This window comes from Sminthopsis crassicaudata, chromosome 5 (genome assembly GCF_048593235.1).
Source record: "Sminthopsis crassicaudata isolate SCR6 chromosome 5, ASM4859323v1, whole genome shotgun sequence".
Lineage (NCBI taxonomy): Eukaryota > Metazoa > Chordata > Mammalia > Dasyuromorphia > Dasyuridae > Sminthopsis > Sminthopsis crassicaudata.
In genome coordinates this window covers 267093794-267111638 of record NC_133621.1, presented here as the reverse complement: position 1 = coordinate 267111638, position 17845 = coordinate 267093794, and the positions used below count along the sequence as shown (strand labels likewise).

The 17845-nt window shown below is 34.5% G+C and overlaps 1 protein-coding gene and 1 long non-coding RNA gene across 6 annotated transcripts in view; one reads left to right on the top strand and one right to left on the bottom strand.

Moving 5' to 3' along the window:
- The window catches only part of LOC141544586 (ankyrin repeat domain-containing protein 26-like), a 133945-nt gene that overhangs the window by 47304 nt on the left and 68796 nt on the right, over nucleotides 1-17845 (bottom strand). For all 4 annotated transcript variants that reach the window (XM_074270960.1, XM_074270958.1, XM_074270959.1 and 1 more), the window contains 3 exons: nucleotides 14225-14258; nucleotides 13007-13106; nucleotides 10399-10612 (listed from right to left, as the gene is read on the bottom strand). In XM_074270960.1, the coding sequence (XP_074127061.1) occupies nucleotides 10399-10612; nucleotides 13007-13106; nucleotides 14225-14258 (348 nt within the window). The remainder of the gene's footprint in view (nucleotides 1-10398; nucleotides 10613-13006; nucleotides 13107-14224; nucleotides 14259-17845) is intronic.
- LOC141544587 (uncharacterized) overlaps nucleotides 1-17845 on the top strand; it is a 76694-nt gene that overhangs the window by 46898 nt on the left and 11951 nt on the right. Inside the window, exon 1 of one of the 2 annotated variants that reach the window (XR_012482665.1) lies at nucleotides 16043-16130. The exons of the other annotated variant lie outside the window; for it this stretch is intronic. This is a non-coding gene — a long non-coding RNA (uncharacterized LOC141544587). Of the gene's footprint in view, nucleotides 1-16042; nucleotides 16131-17845 lie in introns of those variants that run through there. 2 annotated transcript variants of the gene reach the window in all.

Here is a 17845-nt window from a genome sequence, read left to right as displayed (position 1 = left end):
ATTGTGAGGAAGAAATAATTCTCAAATACTCCCATAAGAAAGTCAATGGAGATTATGCATGCTGTTTATAAACTTTTATTGTATAGCATAGAACTCTTAATAAGTCAGTTATTTTCAGTAAACAAGCATTCATTACTATATACCAAGCACTGGGGATAAAAGTCAAAAGTCAAAAAAAAAGTCAAAAACACTAATCCCTCCCTTCTAGGTGCTTATATTCTAAGTCCTCAAAACATATCAATAACATTCATGAAAGCAAGTTACATATTGAATATTTGAGAGGTAACATCAGAAAAGAAGGCACATCATTACTAAAGGCACTAAAAATTTGACAGGCAGTGAAATTTCAGAAAAACCTGGAAAGACTTATATGAAATGATAAAAGGTTAAGTGATCAGAATTACCACCCTGTACATCAATATTGGGTCATGATCATCTATCAATAACTCAGCTCTTTTCAGCAATACAATGATCTAAGATAATCTCAAAGGATTCATGATGAAAAATGCTATCCATATCAAGAGAAAGAACTGATGAAGCCTGATTGAAGGTCATATTATATGATTTTCACTTTAGATGTTTCATGTTTTTTTTTTGTTTGTTTGTTTTGTTTTTCCATTTAAATTGTTCTTCTCTCACATCATGCCTAATATGAAAATATGTTTTACATGACAACATCTAAAAAAATCAACATCAAATCGGTTAATATTTTACGGGGGGGGGGGGGGGGGAGGAGGAAAAAGAGAGAAAATTTGGAACTCAATATGTATTAAAAAATAAATATTCAAACAAATGTTTGTGTACCATAGGGGAATGTTGTCTTACAATGAAGAAAAAGAATAGCAGGTGAGCCAGTAGATCTGGATCTCAGAGTTAGGAAGAGGAGTAAAATGTGAGAAAACTGGAAAAGGGCGGAGCTAAGATGGTGGCGAAGACACATGCAACTTTCTAAGCTCCTCTCATAGCGTCCCGACCAATTATTCAATTGAGCCTCAAAAATAGCACTTGACTGGTAAAATTCACTAAGAGTAGAAGTACAACAACTTGCCAGCCAAAGATAATTTGGAAGAACACCAGAAAAGGTTTGTTCTGAGCAGTGGGAACAGACCAGCGCAAACAGGGATAGAACTAGAGGTTGGCATATTGAGCAGACTGGAGGGGGTGGCCTCTGTGGTTAGAAAATTTACAGAAACGACTCTGCCATAGGCTTACTGCTCTGCCTTGATTACAAAGTAGTAGAACAATAGAGACATTAAAGCCAAAGGTAGAGGATACTGTAAAAAATGCCAGAACCTAACAAGATCTGTCTATACCCACCCAAAACTGGAAGTGATTCAGCACCTACCACAGCTCAACTGGGAAGCTACATTCTGCAGCACAGGCTGGGGCAGTCACAAATTTGTATGGCAGAGGGGTGCAGCCCGGGGATAGCCTCTTATCTGCAAAGTGGCAAGTTCGGTGGCCTGGGGCAATAGAACTTCTGAAGCATGACTGTGCATCCCTGGGCAGAGACACTTCCAGTCACTGAGAGGCTATTCACTGGTCAACTGCTAATAGCCACAGCCCCACAGCAGGGCTTTGGCTTGGGATCGTGACACTTTCACTGCTCAGCCTCTAGCCCCTGGGCAGTCACTAATCCATACCATGGGGCTCTTCACTGGGCACTTCCCCTGCTCAGCCCCAAAATACCTAGGCCTGAGTCACTTCTGGTGGGGAACTTTTTTCAGAGCACTCCCATGCCTCGACACTCCTTGCAGCCCATTTGCAGGACAGCTACTGTCTATATATCGATCCCTGCTCTGCAGAGGAAGCTGGTAACCTCTTTGCCCTGAAGGCAGACCATACAGGCTTTAAAAAAATGAGTAAAAAAAATCACAAGAATGATTGATAACTTCTATACAGAAAGAGAATAGGTTTTCCATCCTGAGGAGACTAATACCAGACAGTCTCCAGACAATACGCCAAAGGGGCATCTAACCTGGTCCCATTACAAAAGGCTCTCCTAGAAGAAACATTTAAAGATCTTAAAAGAGAGATAGAAGAAAAATGGGGAAAGGAAAAGTAGCTATGTAAGAGAGTAACAACTTCCTGAAATGTGAATTGGAAAATAAAGAACTCCCAAGAATTGCAAAGAAACAGAATTTGTGAATTAGAAATGGTAAAGAACTCTCAGGAAAGTAGAATTTGTGAAATGGAAAGAGAAAATAACTCACTAAAAAAAGAAATAAAATTAGTGAAATGGAAAAAATTTCCATAGAGCAAAACAACTCATTTACAATCTCGATTGGACACATACATTAAGAAGTTTAAAAAGCTAATGAAGTAAATAACTCATTAAAAATCATAACTGAACAAATAGAAATGAATAATTCATTGAGATATCAAGAATTATTCAAGTAAAACCAAAAAAAATGAAAAATTATTTGGTAAACATTAAACCTGAAAAATAAATCTGGGAGAGATAATCTGAGTATTATTGGCCTTCTCAAAAATTATGATGAAAAAATAGCCTAGATACTATTTTACAGGAAATCATCAAAGAGAACTGCCCAGATGTAATAGAATCAGAAGGTAAACTAGGCATTGAAAGAATTCATCGAGCACCTTCTGGAAAAGACCTTAAAATAAAAACATCAAGGAATATTGTGGCCAAATTTCAGAACTATCAGACTAAGGAAAATATATTACAAGCAGCCAGGAAAAAAAAACAATTCAGATACTGAGGTGCCACAATCAGGATCACTCATATCTGGCTGCCTCCACATTAAAGGATCTTAGGACCTGCAATCTGATATTCCAAGAGGCAAAAGAACTTGGAATGAAGCCAAAAATAAACGACCCAACTAAGCTGAGCATTTTTTCCATGGAAGAAAATGGACATTTATTGAAACAGATGAATTCCATTTGTTTCTAAGGAAAAACCAGATGACTCAAGAAAAGCAGAAAAAGGTAAAAGGAACTCTCTTGAGAACTGTATTTCTCTCATGGATATACACAAAGACTACATATATAATTTGAATTTACTGATATAACATAAAAAAGGGAATTCTAAATGGAAAGGGGATTGTGTCAGAAAAAGGGAAAAGGGGAGATAAAAAGAGGGAAACTGCATTCCACGAAGAAGCAAAGGAAACCTATCAGGTCTGAGGGAATTTAGAGAGGGGAGGAACATTGTGTGAGTCTTACTCTCATCAGAGTTCGCTCAAAGAGAAAATAATTGACCTATTTATTTTAGAGTAAATCTTCTTTTACCATTTTAAAAACTGGGAGAGGAAAAGGGAAAAAGAAAAGCATAATAAGGGAAGGGTACAAGAAAGGGGAAGGGATTCAAAGGGAGAAGGGAGGGATCCTAAATTGCATGATGAAAATGGGGCCCATAAGTTTTATACTGGGAAAGGGGGTAAAGGAGGGCAAGAAAAAGAAAAGCATAATCTGGGGATAATAAGATGGCAGGAAATACAGAATTAGTAATTTTAACTGTAAATGTGAATAGGATGAACACTCCCATAAAGCAAAGGTGGATAGCAGACTGGATCAAAAGTCAGAATCCTAAAATATCTTGCTTATAGGAAACACATTTAAAGAAGGGAGAAAGTAAGAAAGTAAACGACTGGAGCAGAATCTATTATGTTTCATTTGAAGTAAAAAAAAAAAGCGGGGTAACCATCCTTATCTCAGATCAAGCAAAAGCAAAAATTGATTTAATTAAAAGAGCTAAGGAAGGAAATTATTTCTTGCTAAAGGGTAGCATAGACAATGAAGCAATATCAATAAAAAACATATATCCACCAAGTGGTATAGTATCTACAGTCTTGAAGAAGTGAAGAGAGCTGCAAGAAGAAACAGACAGCAAAACTATAACAGTGGGAGATCTCAAACTTGTACTCTCAGAATTAGATAAATAAAAGCACAAAACAAATAAGAAAGAAATTAAAGAGGTAAATAGGATATTATAAAAGTTAGGTATGACAGATCTTTAAAGAAAACTGAATGGTGATAGAAAAGAGTATACTTGCTTCTTAACAGTTCATGGAACCTATACAAAAATTGACCATATGTTAGGACATAAAGATCTCAAAATTAAATGCCGGAAGGCAGAAATAGTAAATGTTTTTTTTTTTTTTTTTTTTCAGATCATGATGCAATAAAAACTACATTCAACAAAAAGTTAGGGGTAAATAGACTAAAAATTATTGGAAATTAAGTAATCTCATCTCAAAGAATGATTGGATGAAACAGCAAATTATAGACAAAATTAATAATTTCACTCAAGATAATGACAACAATGAGACATCATAACAAAATTTGTGGGATGCAGCCAGAGTGGTAATAAGGGGAAATTTTTATATCCTTAGAGGCGTACTTGAATAAAATAGAGAAAGAGAAGATCAATGAATTGGGCTGCAACTTAAAAAGCTAGAAAAAGACAAAATTAAAAAATTCCAATCAAAAATAAGCTGGAAATTCTAAAATTAATACTCAAAGTGAAAAAAAAAAACTATTGAATTAATAAATAAAACTAAGAGTTGGTTTTAAAAAAAAAAAAAACAATGAAATAGACAAACCTTTGGTAAATCTGATGAGAAAAAGGAAAGAGGAAAATCAAATTATTATTCTTAAAAATGAAAAGGGGGAAGGGGGCGGGACAAGCGAGCAGGCAAATCTGTAGCCTCCATGTAGCCCGAGGGGGGACCGTTAAGAAGCTAGAGGAGTTTCAAACCACCGTACCGGGCTCTGCGGGCTGAGAGAGGGGTTGCCCCCGGCCTCAGGAGGCACGGGCCCAGCTTCTCCCCTATGGAATAGGAAAGGGTCTTGGCACTTCTGAGAGCAGAAGTGGAACGGTTATCCAGCGAGCTGCAGGAGACAACCAGGAGAAAGTCCAGGCTGCAACATATGGCCTGGCAGTGCTCGAGGAAAATGCTGACTTGAAACAGAAATATGGGGACTTGGAAACAGAACTAGAGTCCCATAGGCTGGAACTGCATCAATTGAAACAGGCATTAGCAGAATGTCACAGCAACCATAAGCGGGTCACATATGATGGAGAGAACAGAGAAGAATGCTTACTGCTAGAAACTGCTTCCAAGGAGGCAAAGCTGATGGAGAGAATTGAAGAGCTGTAGAATGACATTAAACAAATGAGATTTCTTGTGACTAATACATCCGCTGAAAATGATCGCCTTTCTTCCATAATCTAGGAGCTGAGAAAGAACTATGTAGAGCATGGCCTTTGCACAAAGTCCCAATTCAGGAAGTAAGTTTGCAACGAGTAAACAAACAAAAACTCATTCTAAAGAGCCGTTATGGAGCCAGAGCCACCCAAGACACCAACTCAAGACAAGAGACGAACACCACAACATATGTAAGCCAAAGCCTCAAAGAAAAATTCAGCTTTGCCCCCCAACTAAGCAATAAAGTAATAATTTTGAAAATTAAAAAAATAGATTAATAAAAAAAAAATGAAAAGGGAGAACTTTCTACCAATGAAGAGGAAATTAGAGAAATAATAAGATTTACCCAACTTTATGCCAATAAAATTGATAACCTAAGTGAAATGGATGACTACATCCAAAAAAATAAGCTTCCCATATTAACAAATGAGAAAGTAAATCCCTTAAATATTCCCATTTCAGAAAAAAAGAAATAGAACGAGCTATTAATAAATTCCCTAAAAAAATCTCAAGGACAAGATGGATTTTCATGTGAATTCTCTCAACCGTTCAAAGAACAATTAGCCTCAATGCTATATAAAATATTTGAAAAAATAGGGAATAAAGGATTCCTACCAAATTCCTTTTATGACAGAGACATGGTACTGACACCCAAACCAAGTAGGTTGAAAAGAAAGAAAGAAAATTATAGACCAATCTCCCTAATGAATATTGATACAAAAATCTTAAATAAGATATTAGCAAAAAGACTATAGAAAATCATCCCCAGGATAATACAAATCAAGTAGGATTTATACCAGGAATGCATGGCTGTTTCACTATTAGGAAAATTATCAGTATAATTGGCCATATTAATAACCAAATTGACAGAAACCATATGATCATTTCAATAGATGCAGAAAAAATTTGATAAAATCCAACATCCATTCCTACTAAAAACACTTGAGAATATAGGAATAAAAGGACTTTTCTTTAAAATAATCAATAGCATCTATTTAAAATCATCAGTAAGCATCATATGTAATGGCGATAAACTGGAAACATTCCCACTAAGATCAGGAGTGAAACAAGGTTGCCCACTATAGCCATTACTATTCAGTATTGTAGTAGAAATGCTAGCTTTGGCAATAAGAGTTGAGAAAAAGATTAAAGGAATTAGAGTAGGTAAGGAGGAAACCAAATTTTAATGCTTTACTGATGATATGACAGTATACCTAGAGAACCCCAAAGTTTCTACTAAAAAGCTATTAGAAATAATCCATTCCTTTAGCAAAGTTGCAGGATACAACATAAACCCACATAAGTCATAAGCATTCATATATATATATATATATATATATATATATATATATATATATATGTATATATATGTATATATATATATATATGTATATATATGTATATATACACACATATAGATACATATATATATGTATATGTATGTATATATACACATATAGATACATACATATATATATATATGTATATATATATATATATATATATACACATATAGATACATACATATATATATATATATATATATATATATATATTCTTATATATCACTAACAAAATCCAACAGTTAGAGTTTTATAAGAGAAATTCCATTTAAAGTAACTATGGATAGTACAAATTGCTTAGGAATCTACCTGCCAAGGGAAACTCAGGGGTGGAGGGAAAGAGGGGAAAAGTTGGAACAAAAGGCTTTGCAATTGTCAATGTTGAAAAATTACCAATGCATATATCTTGAAAATAAGAAGGTATAATTTTTTTAAATTTTTAAATTAATTTTATATTTATAACATTTTTGACAGTACATATGCATAGGTAATTTTTTTTTACAACATTATCCCTTGTACTCCCTTCTGTTCCGAATTTTCCCCTACATCCCTCCACACCTTCCCCTAGATGGCAGGCATTCCCATACATATTAAGTATGTTATAGTATATCCTAGGTACAATATATATGTGCAGAATCGAATTTTATTGTTGTTATTTTTGTTGCAAAGGAAGAATTGGATTCTGCAAAGAGTTTACACTCACTTCCCAGTGTTCCTTCTCTGGCTATAACTGATTCTGTCCATCATTGATCAATTGGAATTGGATTAGTTCTTCTCTATGTTACAGATATCCACTTCCATCAGAATACATCCTCATACAGTATCCTTGTTGAAGTGTATAATGATCTCCTAGTTCTGCTCATTTCACTCAGCATCAGTTGATGTAAGTCTCTGCAAGCCTCTCTATATTGATCCTGCTGGTCATTTCTTACAGAGCAATAATATTCCATAACATTCATATACCATAATTTACCCAACCATTCTCCAATTGATGAGCATCCATTCATTTTCCAGTTTCTAGCCACTACAAAAAGGGCTGCCACAAACATTTTGGCACATACATGTCCCTTTCCCTTCTTTAGTATTTCCTTGGGATATAAGCCCAGTAGCAGCACCGCTGGATCAAAGGGTATGCACAGTTTGATAACTTTGGGGGCATAATTCCAGATTGCTCTCCAGAATGGTTGGATTCTTTCACAACTCCACCAACAATGCATCAGTGTCCCAGTTTTCCCACTTCCCTTCCAATGTTAATTATTATTTATTCCTGTCATCTTAGCCAATCTGAGAGGTGTGTAGTGGTATCTCAGAGTTGTCTTAATTTGCATTTCTCTCATCAATAGTGATTTGGAACACTCTTTCATATGAGTGGAAATAGTTTCACTTTCATCATCTGAAAATTGTCTGTTCATATCCTTTGACCATTTATCAATTGCAGAATGGCTGGATTTCTTATAAATTAGAGTCAATTCTCCGTATATTTTGGAGATGAGGTCTTTATCAGAACTTTTAACTGTAAAAATGTTTTCCCAATTTGTTACTTCCCTTCTAATCTTGTTTGCATTAGTTCCTAAATCATGGATCCATTTTGATCTTATATTAGTATGTGGTGTTATGTGTGGGTCCATGGCTAGTTTCTGTCATACTAATTTCCAGTTTTCCCAGCAGTTTTTGTCAAGTAATGAATTCTTATCCAAAGTTGGGATCTTTGGGTTTGTCAAACACTAGATAGCTCTTTTTATTCACTATCTTGTCCTGTGAGCCTAACCTATTCCACTGATCAACTAGTCTTATTATTAGTTATTTCTTAGCCAATAACAAATGGTTTTGGTGACTGCTGCTTTATAATATAGTTCTAGATCAGGTACAGCTAGGCCACCTTCATTTTTTTTTCATTAATTCCCTTGAAATTTCCGGCCTTTTGTTCTTCCATATGAATTATGTCGGTACTTTTTCTAGGTCATTAAAATAGTTTCTTGGGAGTCTAATTGGTATTGCACTATTAGTTTAGGGAGTATTGTCAACTTAATTATATTTGCTCAGCCTATCCAAAAACACTTAATGTCTTTCCAATTATTTAAATCTGACTTTATTTTTGTGACAAGAGTATTGTAATTTTGCTCATACAATTCCTGACTTTCCTTTGGTAGATATATTGCCAAATATTTTATACTATGGACCGTTATTTGGAATGTAATTTCTCTTTGTATCTCTTGCTGTTGGATTGTGTTGGTAATGTATAAAACTGCTGAGGATTTATGTGGATTTATTTTGTATCCTGCAACTTTGCTAAAGTTATGAATTATTTCTAATAGCTTTTTAGCAGTCTTTGGGGTTTTCTAAGTATACCATCATATCATCTGCAAAAAGTGATAGTTTGATTTCCCCATTAAAAAGGTATAATTTTTTAAAAATCTGGAAAAGCAGGAAAGGGCTAGTTATAATGGCCTTTCAGAGGCAAGAAAAGGGATTTTTATTTGATCTTGGAGATGATAGGGTGCCAATACTCCTAGAAGAGAATGAGTAATGACATGGTAACATTTATGCTTGAGGAAAATCACTTTGGCTTCTTTGAAGAATGGATTAGTGTGTGGAAGGTCTTTATTCAGAGAAAGAAAGAGAAAGGCAAGTGCAATAATATAAGCAAGATGCAAAGAATGCCTGCATTGTACTGATGATTGTTATTAGACAGAAATGCACGTTATGAGAGATGCTCAAAAAGCAGAAAATTTGTCATTACCAAAAAGAGAAGATAAGGCTGTTATTAAGGTTGCAGTCCTAGGTGAATCGGGGGAGGTGCTGTCACTGATTATAGAGACATTCAGAAGAGAAGAGGGCTTAGGGAGAAAAGATAATTCTGTTAAGGCCAAGATGCATATGGCACATCCCATTTGAGATGTCCAAAAAACCTTACTGACGTATGGAAGGGGCTCAAGAGAAAGACTACCACTGAGTATATATCACTGTGGAAACCATTCCTCCACAAGGGTATTAAAGGAACTCATGAGGAGCTGATGAGATAACCAAGAGAAACAGTACCATTTCCAAGGGTGTAAGCTCCTTGACAGCTCAGGCCAGGTCATATTTTTCTCTTATCTGCCCTAAAGTTTCACAAAGTATTCTGCATATAACAGGGCACTAGGACATTTGCAGAGGAATTTGAATATGCAGATATTTATAGCATATCAGAAACAGAAACTACCTTCCTAACTTTATTATACATTACTCCCCTTCTTGCAGTCTACAATCCAGTCAAAGTGTCCTTCTTTTACTTCTACACAGGACAACACAAAACTCTTCTTTCCCAAAGCCACATCTTTGTGAAGCGTGTCTTCTCAGCCTGGAGTGCACTGTTGCTTTTCTAACCTCCCCCTCCATTAGAATTTCTTGTTTCTTTTGAAATTCTTTTGAAATTCTGTTTCCCTACCTTCTTCTACATGAAGTTGCTGCTACTCCTTTCCTTTGAAAACCAGGCCCTGCTTCCTGCTCCAGATTTCTGCGACTTTATTGTGTTTACATTTGTATTTACATCCTATATTCTTGTATGGATTGTAAAATTCCCCGTGGCACTTTATTTTTGTCTTTGAGCCTCAGTGCCCACAACAGTGCTTGGTGCACACAAGATACTTGTTAAATATATGTTGATTAGGGGCAATCTGTGCTTCAAAAATAACATGATGAAATAAGGGTGGAAACCTATTGGAAAGTATTCCAAACAGGAAGATGGATTATACCACATTAAGTTAAAGGGATTCATTGTAGGGCTCATTACATTATTTTAAAGAATTTTCATTTTTCATTTCTTAACCTCAAATTTTCTGTCACAATGTTTCATTGTAAGTGTAATGCTTTCAAACCTTGATTTAAACTTATGCCATCCATACCTGCTTCTATAGAGTTTTCTATCACATTCTGCTTTTCGATTCTTTAACTGGTATTTAGTTTCCATTCTCTCTGACAATTCTTCCCGTAGTCCAATAATCATCTTTTCTAAAAGCTTAACTTTTCTTCTGACTTGGGTCCATTTTGAATTTTTAAATTCTACTGCTGGTTCATATATAGGAAGTACTTTCTTTTTTTCCCAAATGTAATCTGAATCTGTATAGAGAAAAACACAAGTAAAGAAACATATTAGGATTTTAAAATCTGTGGGGCAGTAGGAGAATATTTAGAATGCAGATTCTTTGGCACTGATAAAACAGTCTCCACATATGTATCCTAAGATTATATCAAAATATCATTTTGTCAATAAATTTAAACTGAATTTAAAGTAACCTCCTTTGGGTTATTGTAGACAGCTAAACAGAATCTCTTAGGTTACACATTATTTTATTTAAAAAAAACACTATTTGAAACCTCAGGATTCCTCTTTATATAAGAAAATATGTGGGAAAATTAAACTTCCTGATGTATACTGTGAATGGCAACAATAAGATGAATAAAATACATTATATAATTAAATTGTAATTTATGATTATGAATTAAAATATGCTAAATTACTTTTAAAATATCATAAATGTGTTTTACCTCAAATAGTTACATGTAAACACTGCTTGTCCTTTAGAAGTTTATAATATAAATCATTCATATACAGTAAAATCCTTCCCTCATTTATTCCTTAGCCAGAGTTCTGGTAACTTTAACCAACATTTAACTGAAATACCAGAAGAAAATTTTTTAAAAATTTAGACCAAATCCAGAATTAGAAAAATGGGTCATATCAAGTTCCAGATTTAACAGACTTGTTTATTGGGTTTTCCATGGCAACATTCAATTCTTCATATGATTCACTGTTCAACAGAACTAAAACAGCAAGGATGTAGGGGAGAACAATGTTGTTCTGGGCTCTGCTTGTAATGTGTACCGAAGTTGACATTGACAGTAGGGGAAATCTAATATGCAATATTTTTTGTCATTTTAAAAATTAATTTTATAATTATAACTTTTTTACAGTACATATGCATAGGTAATTTTTTACAACATTATCCCTTGTACTCCCTTCTGTTCCAAATTTTTCCCCTCCTTCCCTCCACCCCCTCCCCTAGATGGCAGGCATTCCAATACATATTAAATATGTTATAGTATATCCTAGGTACAACATATATATACATATATATATATGTTCAGAACTGAATTTTGTTGTTATTGTTGCAAAGGAAGAATTGGATTCGGAAGGTAAAATAATCTGGGGAGAAAAAGAAAAAAAAATGCTAATAGTTTACAATCATTTCCCAGTGTTCCTTTTCTGTGTGTAGCTGATTCTGTCCATCACTGATCAATTGGAATTGGATTAGCTATTTTCGCTGTTGAAGATATCCACTTCCATAAGATGCAAGATTTAAAGCAAAAGAAGAAACCATCACAGACAAGCTAGAGAACTTGGTGCGATTCACAGTTAATAGGTAGATAAGGCAGAATTTGTACTTAAATATTCATGATAACATGTCTAGTGCAATATCCTGTATGACATGCTGATAGAAGAATTATAAAAACTAGGCAGAAAATCTGTAACATTCTTACGACTTTTGGTCACGTAGAGAAAGATTCTACTATTTTACCCATTGTTTCCATGAACGAGATCACTTTAATCACCTAATGTCAATTTCTTCAATGCTTTTCTATTATCAACAAGGTAAAATTCATATACTGTATGCTGGCATTCAGTATGTATAATAAACATTAAATAATATAGCACATATAGGTTTCAAAATAATTTCTCTGAAATTATCCTGTGAAGTTAGTCTTTTACAGATTAAGAAAATGAAGCTCCAATATTAAGTGATTTGTTTATACACACAAAACTAATCGTCCTACATTCCTAATACCTATCTTTTCATATTTACTTCTTTTTGCTATATACTGTCTTGTAAAACTGGATTTTCAGTGTTATTTTCGTTTCTCCTTGCTCACAGTTTCCATGTTTGAGATTTTCATTCCAGTTCTCCTGGACTCCCACGACCTAATGAATTCATATTCATTTTTAAAACCTTCAGAAAGTTGTTTTTATTCTTGCTAGCTGACATTCTTTCCCACTTTATACCTCACATATAATTATGACTATACTTTTTATTTACTTGTTAGTATATATTATTTGTTTATTTTTCCCATTAGAGTTATTTATGTAAGCTCTTTCTGCCTAGTACATTGCACACTCTCTGAGGACAAGGATTTTGTTTTTCTAAAATTTGTGTATTTGGCACACAGTAGGTACATAATTCTTTTGGCACTGAAACACATAATAACTCCTCTATGAGAACTTCTGTAGCTGAAAAATCATCACCCTGAAGCCAAAATGATCCTTTTTAGCTTGGCAAACTCTGCCAGACATTACACATTAGACGCCAATGCCAGAGCCTCCCAGAGAACACAAAGTTACCTCTACTCTACTATGGGTCAGTGGAATAGAACTCGTGTTATCTTCTTGGATATAAGTGCAGACTTAGTTTCTGTTTAACACCGGTATTCCATTAGAAAATTTAAAACAATTCTTACCCTTGGTATAAATTGAGGGAGGTAAATTAGAATTCACTGTATCTGTTTCAAGTGATTCAGTGATGTCATCAAGAGTATCTGCAGACATCTCTCCTTTATCCTATAGAAGACATAAAGTTAAGGTAATAAGTTTATGTAAAATTATTGTAAAACAAACTTGAAAACGATAGCAATGGCTAACATTTCTATAGTTTTTCTATATGTCTATAGCTTTTCACAGCAGCTATCCTCACAAAAATTTCTTGAGAAAAGCACTACACATAATTATTTTACAAATGAGTAAACAGGCTATAATAGAGGTTAGGTGATTTGTCCATAATTATATAGTTACTGAAGAGCCCAGGAACAGATTCAAATTCAGGTGATCTTGATTATTCACTAAGCCACATCTCTACCTAGAAGCTGATTTAGCAATCTCATGAGGAGTTACACAAATTAGTCACGATATCTGCAACATGCTATAATTGCATTTGCTATTGCTAGTCTCTCCTAATTCCCAGGCTGTCAGAGAAATCTCTGGTAAACATTAATATCAAGCTTAGCTCTTCCTGAAGCCTTCAGAAATCCTCTGTCTGCTATCTCACATGGATGCAGTGGAGGTACAACAGAGCACCCGGGAGTTTATTCAGGCAAGCTTAAGAACTTTACTCACATGGTTTACATCCTACTCTAAGACTTCCTGCACTCTCTTAGCTCCTTCTGCTTGGCAGAGCTCCAGTTGAAAAGGGTTGGGTTCCTCCCCCATTGAGCCTATATCAGATCCCTGAGGTCATAGGCACAGCCAGTCAGAGATGGAGAAACTTCCCATTCCTGATGCAATTTTAGAGTGTTCAGGGTTCCCGCAGAGGCGGGACATGCCACCCAGGAAGGTAGTCCCTATGTAGCCATAGCCATTCATGTCAGGGCATCTCCAGGCCATAGGCCTGGGTTATATCCTAACTGTGCTTGCCTGGCCTCTCTTATGGACCCTTCCAGATATCTCTTACAGATAGCAAATAATCTTCATTTTATCTATGGGGGAAATGAAAGAAAAGCCAGAAATATAATTAGTTTTCTGGCATTCACAATGGACACGTTCACTTAAAGATTGTTTCCAAACATATCCTTTTTATGATTAAATATTCCTGTGCTTCAAAATGCAGAAGAGGGATCCTATTTGTTCATTGAAAATAGTATCATTTTCTAAATTAAGATCTATTTTAGCAGTTTTTACAATACCTTATTATTTTCATTGAATGTTCTCTTGGCATGCCTAAAAGACAAATAATTTACTTTACTATAAATATAAATAAAAGTGTGTCATTGTAATTATTTGATTTTCAATACATTTTTATTTCAAAATCATATGATTTTTCATGTTTCTATTTAATCTTATAGCCATAATTTTTAATAAATGCCTATTTTTGCCTCTTGAAAAGTATTTTTGATGTGCTTTGTAAATTTTTTTTAAAAAATGTTTATATTTTAATTGCTCAAAATCTACTTTTTCACCCTTCTATCGGAACCCTTTACAACTGGGAATAACAAATAATCCATTACAAATATTCATAGTAAAACGACAAATTTTTGCATTGTCTGTGTCCCCCCAAAAAGAAATCTGTCTCCTTCTATACTTTGAATCCCTTAGCTATCTAGGTGAGTAGCACGTTTCATCATTTGTCATCTGAAATTATGGTGGCTCATTATGGTGGCAAGAGTGATGAGTTCCTAATTATTTCAAAATTGTCTTTACCATATTGTTGTCATTATAATATTATTCCATCATATTTCTATACCTCTATTGTTCCTTCTGTCAAAAAGTTTTTAAAAGAAATAAAAAAATTCTGAATTAACATCTGAATGTTTTATTAAAATTTATTATTAAATTTATTAAATTAATTTATTTAAATTGATTTAAAAATTAATAACTAGTTGAGAATACTCTCAAAATAAAGGTGAGTCAGAAAATCTTAACTTGCAATAGAATACTAATGAATTATTTAGTCAATTGTTTGTCCCAAACTGCTTGTCATCAAGATTCTAAAAGGACAAGAATATGAGCAGAAAACTATGACTGTCAGTATAAAATGATTCTTCCAAAAATACTATGCCTAGTACCTTGTACTCTATTCTAAGTTTTATAAAATATTAAGCATGGTAATCAATATAATCATATGTTGGTCATTCAAATTATATGTACCTTGGCTTCTTTTTATTATATTGAAATATAGAGGTCAGATATTAATCTCATTCACCGTTTTGTTTTTCCCAGAGCCTAGCATAAGGCTCTTCACATTTTATGTAACTAATGCTTTTTAAACAAGTTATACCAGGATATTAGTGGACACCTTGTGGAATAAAGCATGTGGAAACTACTCAGAAAACCATGATATTCCCCTCTGGAGAAAGTACTCCTGCTGATAACACTATCCACAAATTCTCTTTAATACTCGAGTATGAAGCTTAAATGTGATTATATAAAATTATAAACTTTAAAGACACAAATGCTGTGAAAAAATGACTGGCTCTTTCTAGATGTTTAAAAAATAACAAGATATGTCCTACAAATTAGAGGGAGAAAACTAAGTTCGAAAGAAGTAAATTATGGTTAAAGTGTAGATGAAGAAAATGGCTTCTCTCTCTTTCCAGTGATTTTAATCAACTGTTGCATTAACAATAATGTAAGTTGAATAGAGTATATACCCAGCCATATCCCCCATCATTGTCCCTATATCTACTGTTAAGTCCAGATAGGGAAGGCTATTGTAATAAAAGCAATAAAAGCAGAATACTCATGCACAAGAAACATAATATATTCATTGGATGAATAATGACAGTTCATGTTTCTATAGCACAAGAAATTTCCTTACAACAATCCCTATTTTACAAATGTGTGTGTGATATGTCCTAGAGTCTACCGCTAACATTGGCCTTGTGGTGCAGTGGAAAGTGAATTGAATCTGGAGTTCAAACCCCAACTCTTCCTCTTTTTCACTGGTATGACTGAGACTAAACCGCTTAGGAGCCTGGACTACATGACCCCTGCACTGCCTTCCAGTTCTCAATCCATGCTAGAACATTAGGAGACTGAAGACTTGAGCCTTAATCTTCTCACTACAAGACTGGGATTATTACTAATGCTTGGGTATGTATGGTGAAGATATACTTTTCATAGACCCATGTCAATTCTGCTGTGCCCTGTCACCACAATGAGTCAATTAAAGTGTATTATCACTGGGGCAGGTTCATAATAACTGAGAAAAGGAGAATTTCAACCACCAAACAGTGGCAAGTAATGTAGCATGAGCATATTTAAGGGAAGTCTGGGCCCTCTAGCTTTGCCAGGAATAATTAGCTTTCCTGTCATTCCTTCAGTGCATGTCCCATACCAAAAGAATACTTAGAAAGAACATTCAACTGGCAGAACAAAGGACATCAGGACAACAGTCTTCTACAATGAGAAAAAGCACACATTGCTAATATTTTTCTATGAGTTTGTCCAGTACTAGTTTACCTTAATGCATAAGGATTTATTTGTCTTATTTAAGGTGCTCTCATCACGACTATGGAGTAGGATACCAGATGAAGAATTGCAGGGAAAAAACAAAAAAAAAAAAAAAAACAAAAACAAGAAGCAAAAACCAACCATAAGTTGATCTTTAAATAATTCTTTATTGAAAACTTCTAAGAAAACAGTGGGAGACATATTTTTTTCTATTTTAAAATATGTGACATTTTACTTCCAGACTAAGTTTCCTTAACTAAGATGCTGATCTTATCATTCCCTAGAACAGAAACTTTTAATGGTCCCCTTCTTTAGTAGTGCATTAAATTGCACTGTGTACCTGTGAAGCTTCTTCATCTTCAGGCGTACAGTCTTAATCCAACAAAGTTTCTCACACTCCTCAAAATACAAGGCCCATTCTAGTCAGATATGTGCTTCTCTAGTCTAGGAATATGTGCTTCTTAACCAACCTTTTCTTCACCTACAATGGTTCCCATTTCCTGCCTATATTTGGGCTAAGAAAACTTCAGCCGCATAAAAGCAGATCCTTGCGATTACACAATTTGTGTGCAAAATATCAGGGAGTTATCAAAGCAGGCTTGATATGTGCCAACAATACCAAAAGAAAGTCTTAATGTGATTGTAGGTGGAATTCTAAGTATTCATAGAATCCAGGAGGAGGGAAGTGATTCTTTCCATATACTATGCCCTGATCAGAACCTGTTTGAGGAAGATATTCATTCCTGGGTGATATACTTTAGAAAAGACAATTAGCACTGAGAATATTTCCAGAGGAGAAATCAGGATGGTGAAAAAAATGGCAACTGATGATGTTTGCTGCAGATGTTTACCATAAGTAAGAGAAGAGGAAGAACTGGCATGATGAGAAGTAGTATTTGTGATCAAATGTACAATAAAACATAATGTTTAATTGACCCTCTAAAAGCTAGGACTAGGCACAGATAAACAAATTTGGGATCAACACATGAAAAACAAAGAACACAAAAAGCAACCAACTTCCAAACAACTAAGACTTATTTAAAAAAGGAATGGGCTGCCTAAAGAATTAATGCATTCCTCTGTGTGTGTATGTATGTGTGTGTGTGTGTGTGTGTGTGTGTTTGTGTGTGAAAGAGAGACACAGAGACAGAGAGATAGAGAGATTGTGCATTCTAGTTAAAACAGTGAGCAACTAACAATCACAATGGTAGGAAGATTATTCTTTGATTCAACTCGAATGACTTCACAAACTTACCTATTCCTCTGTACATGTAACTTTTAGTAACTTCATTTTCCCCACTCTGATAAGGTATCAAAGAAGGAATTTAGTGTGGAAAAGCACATTTTGTAATCAT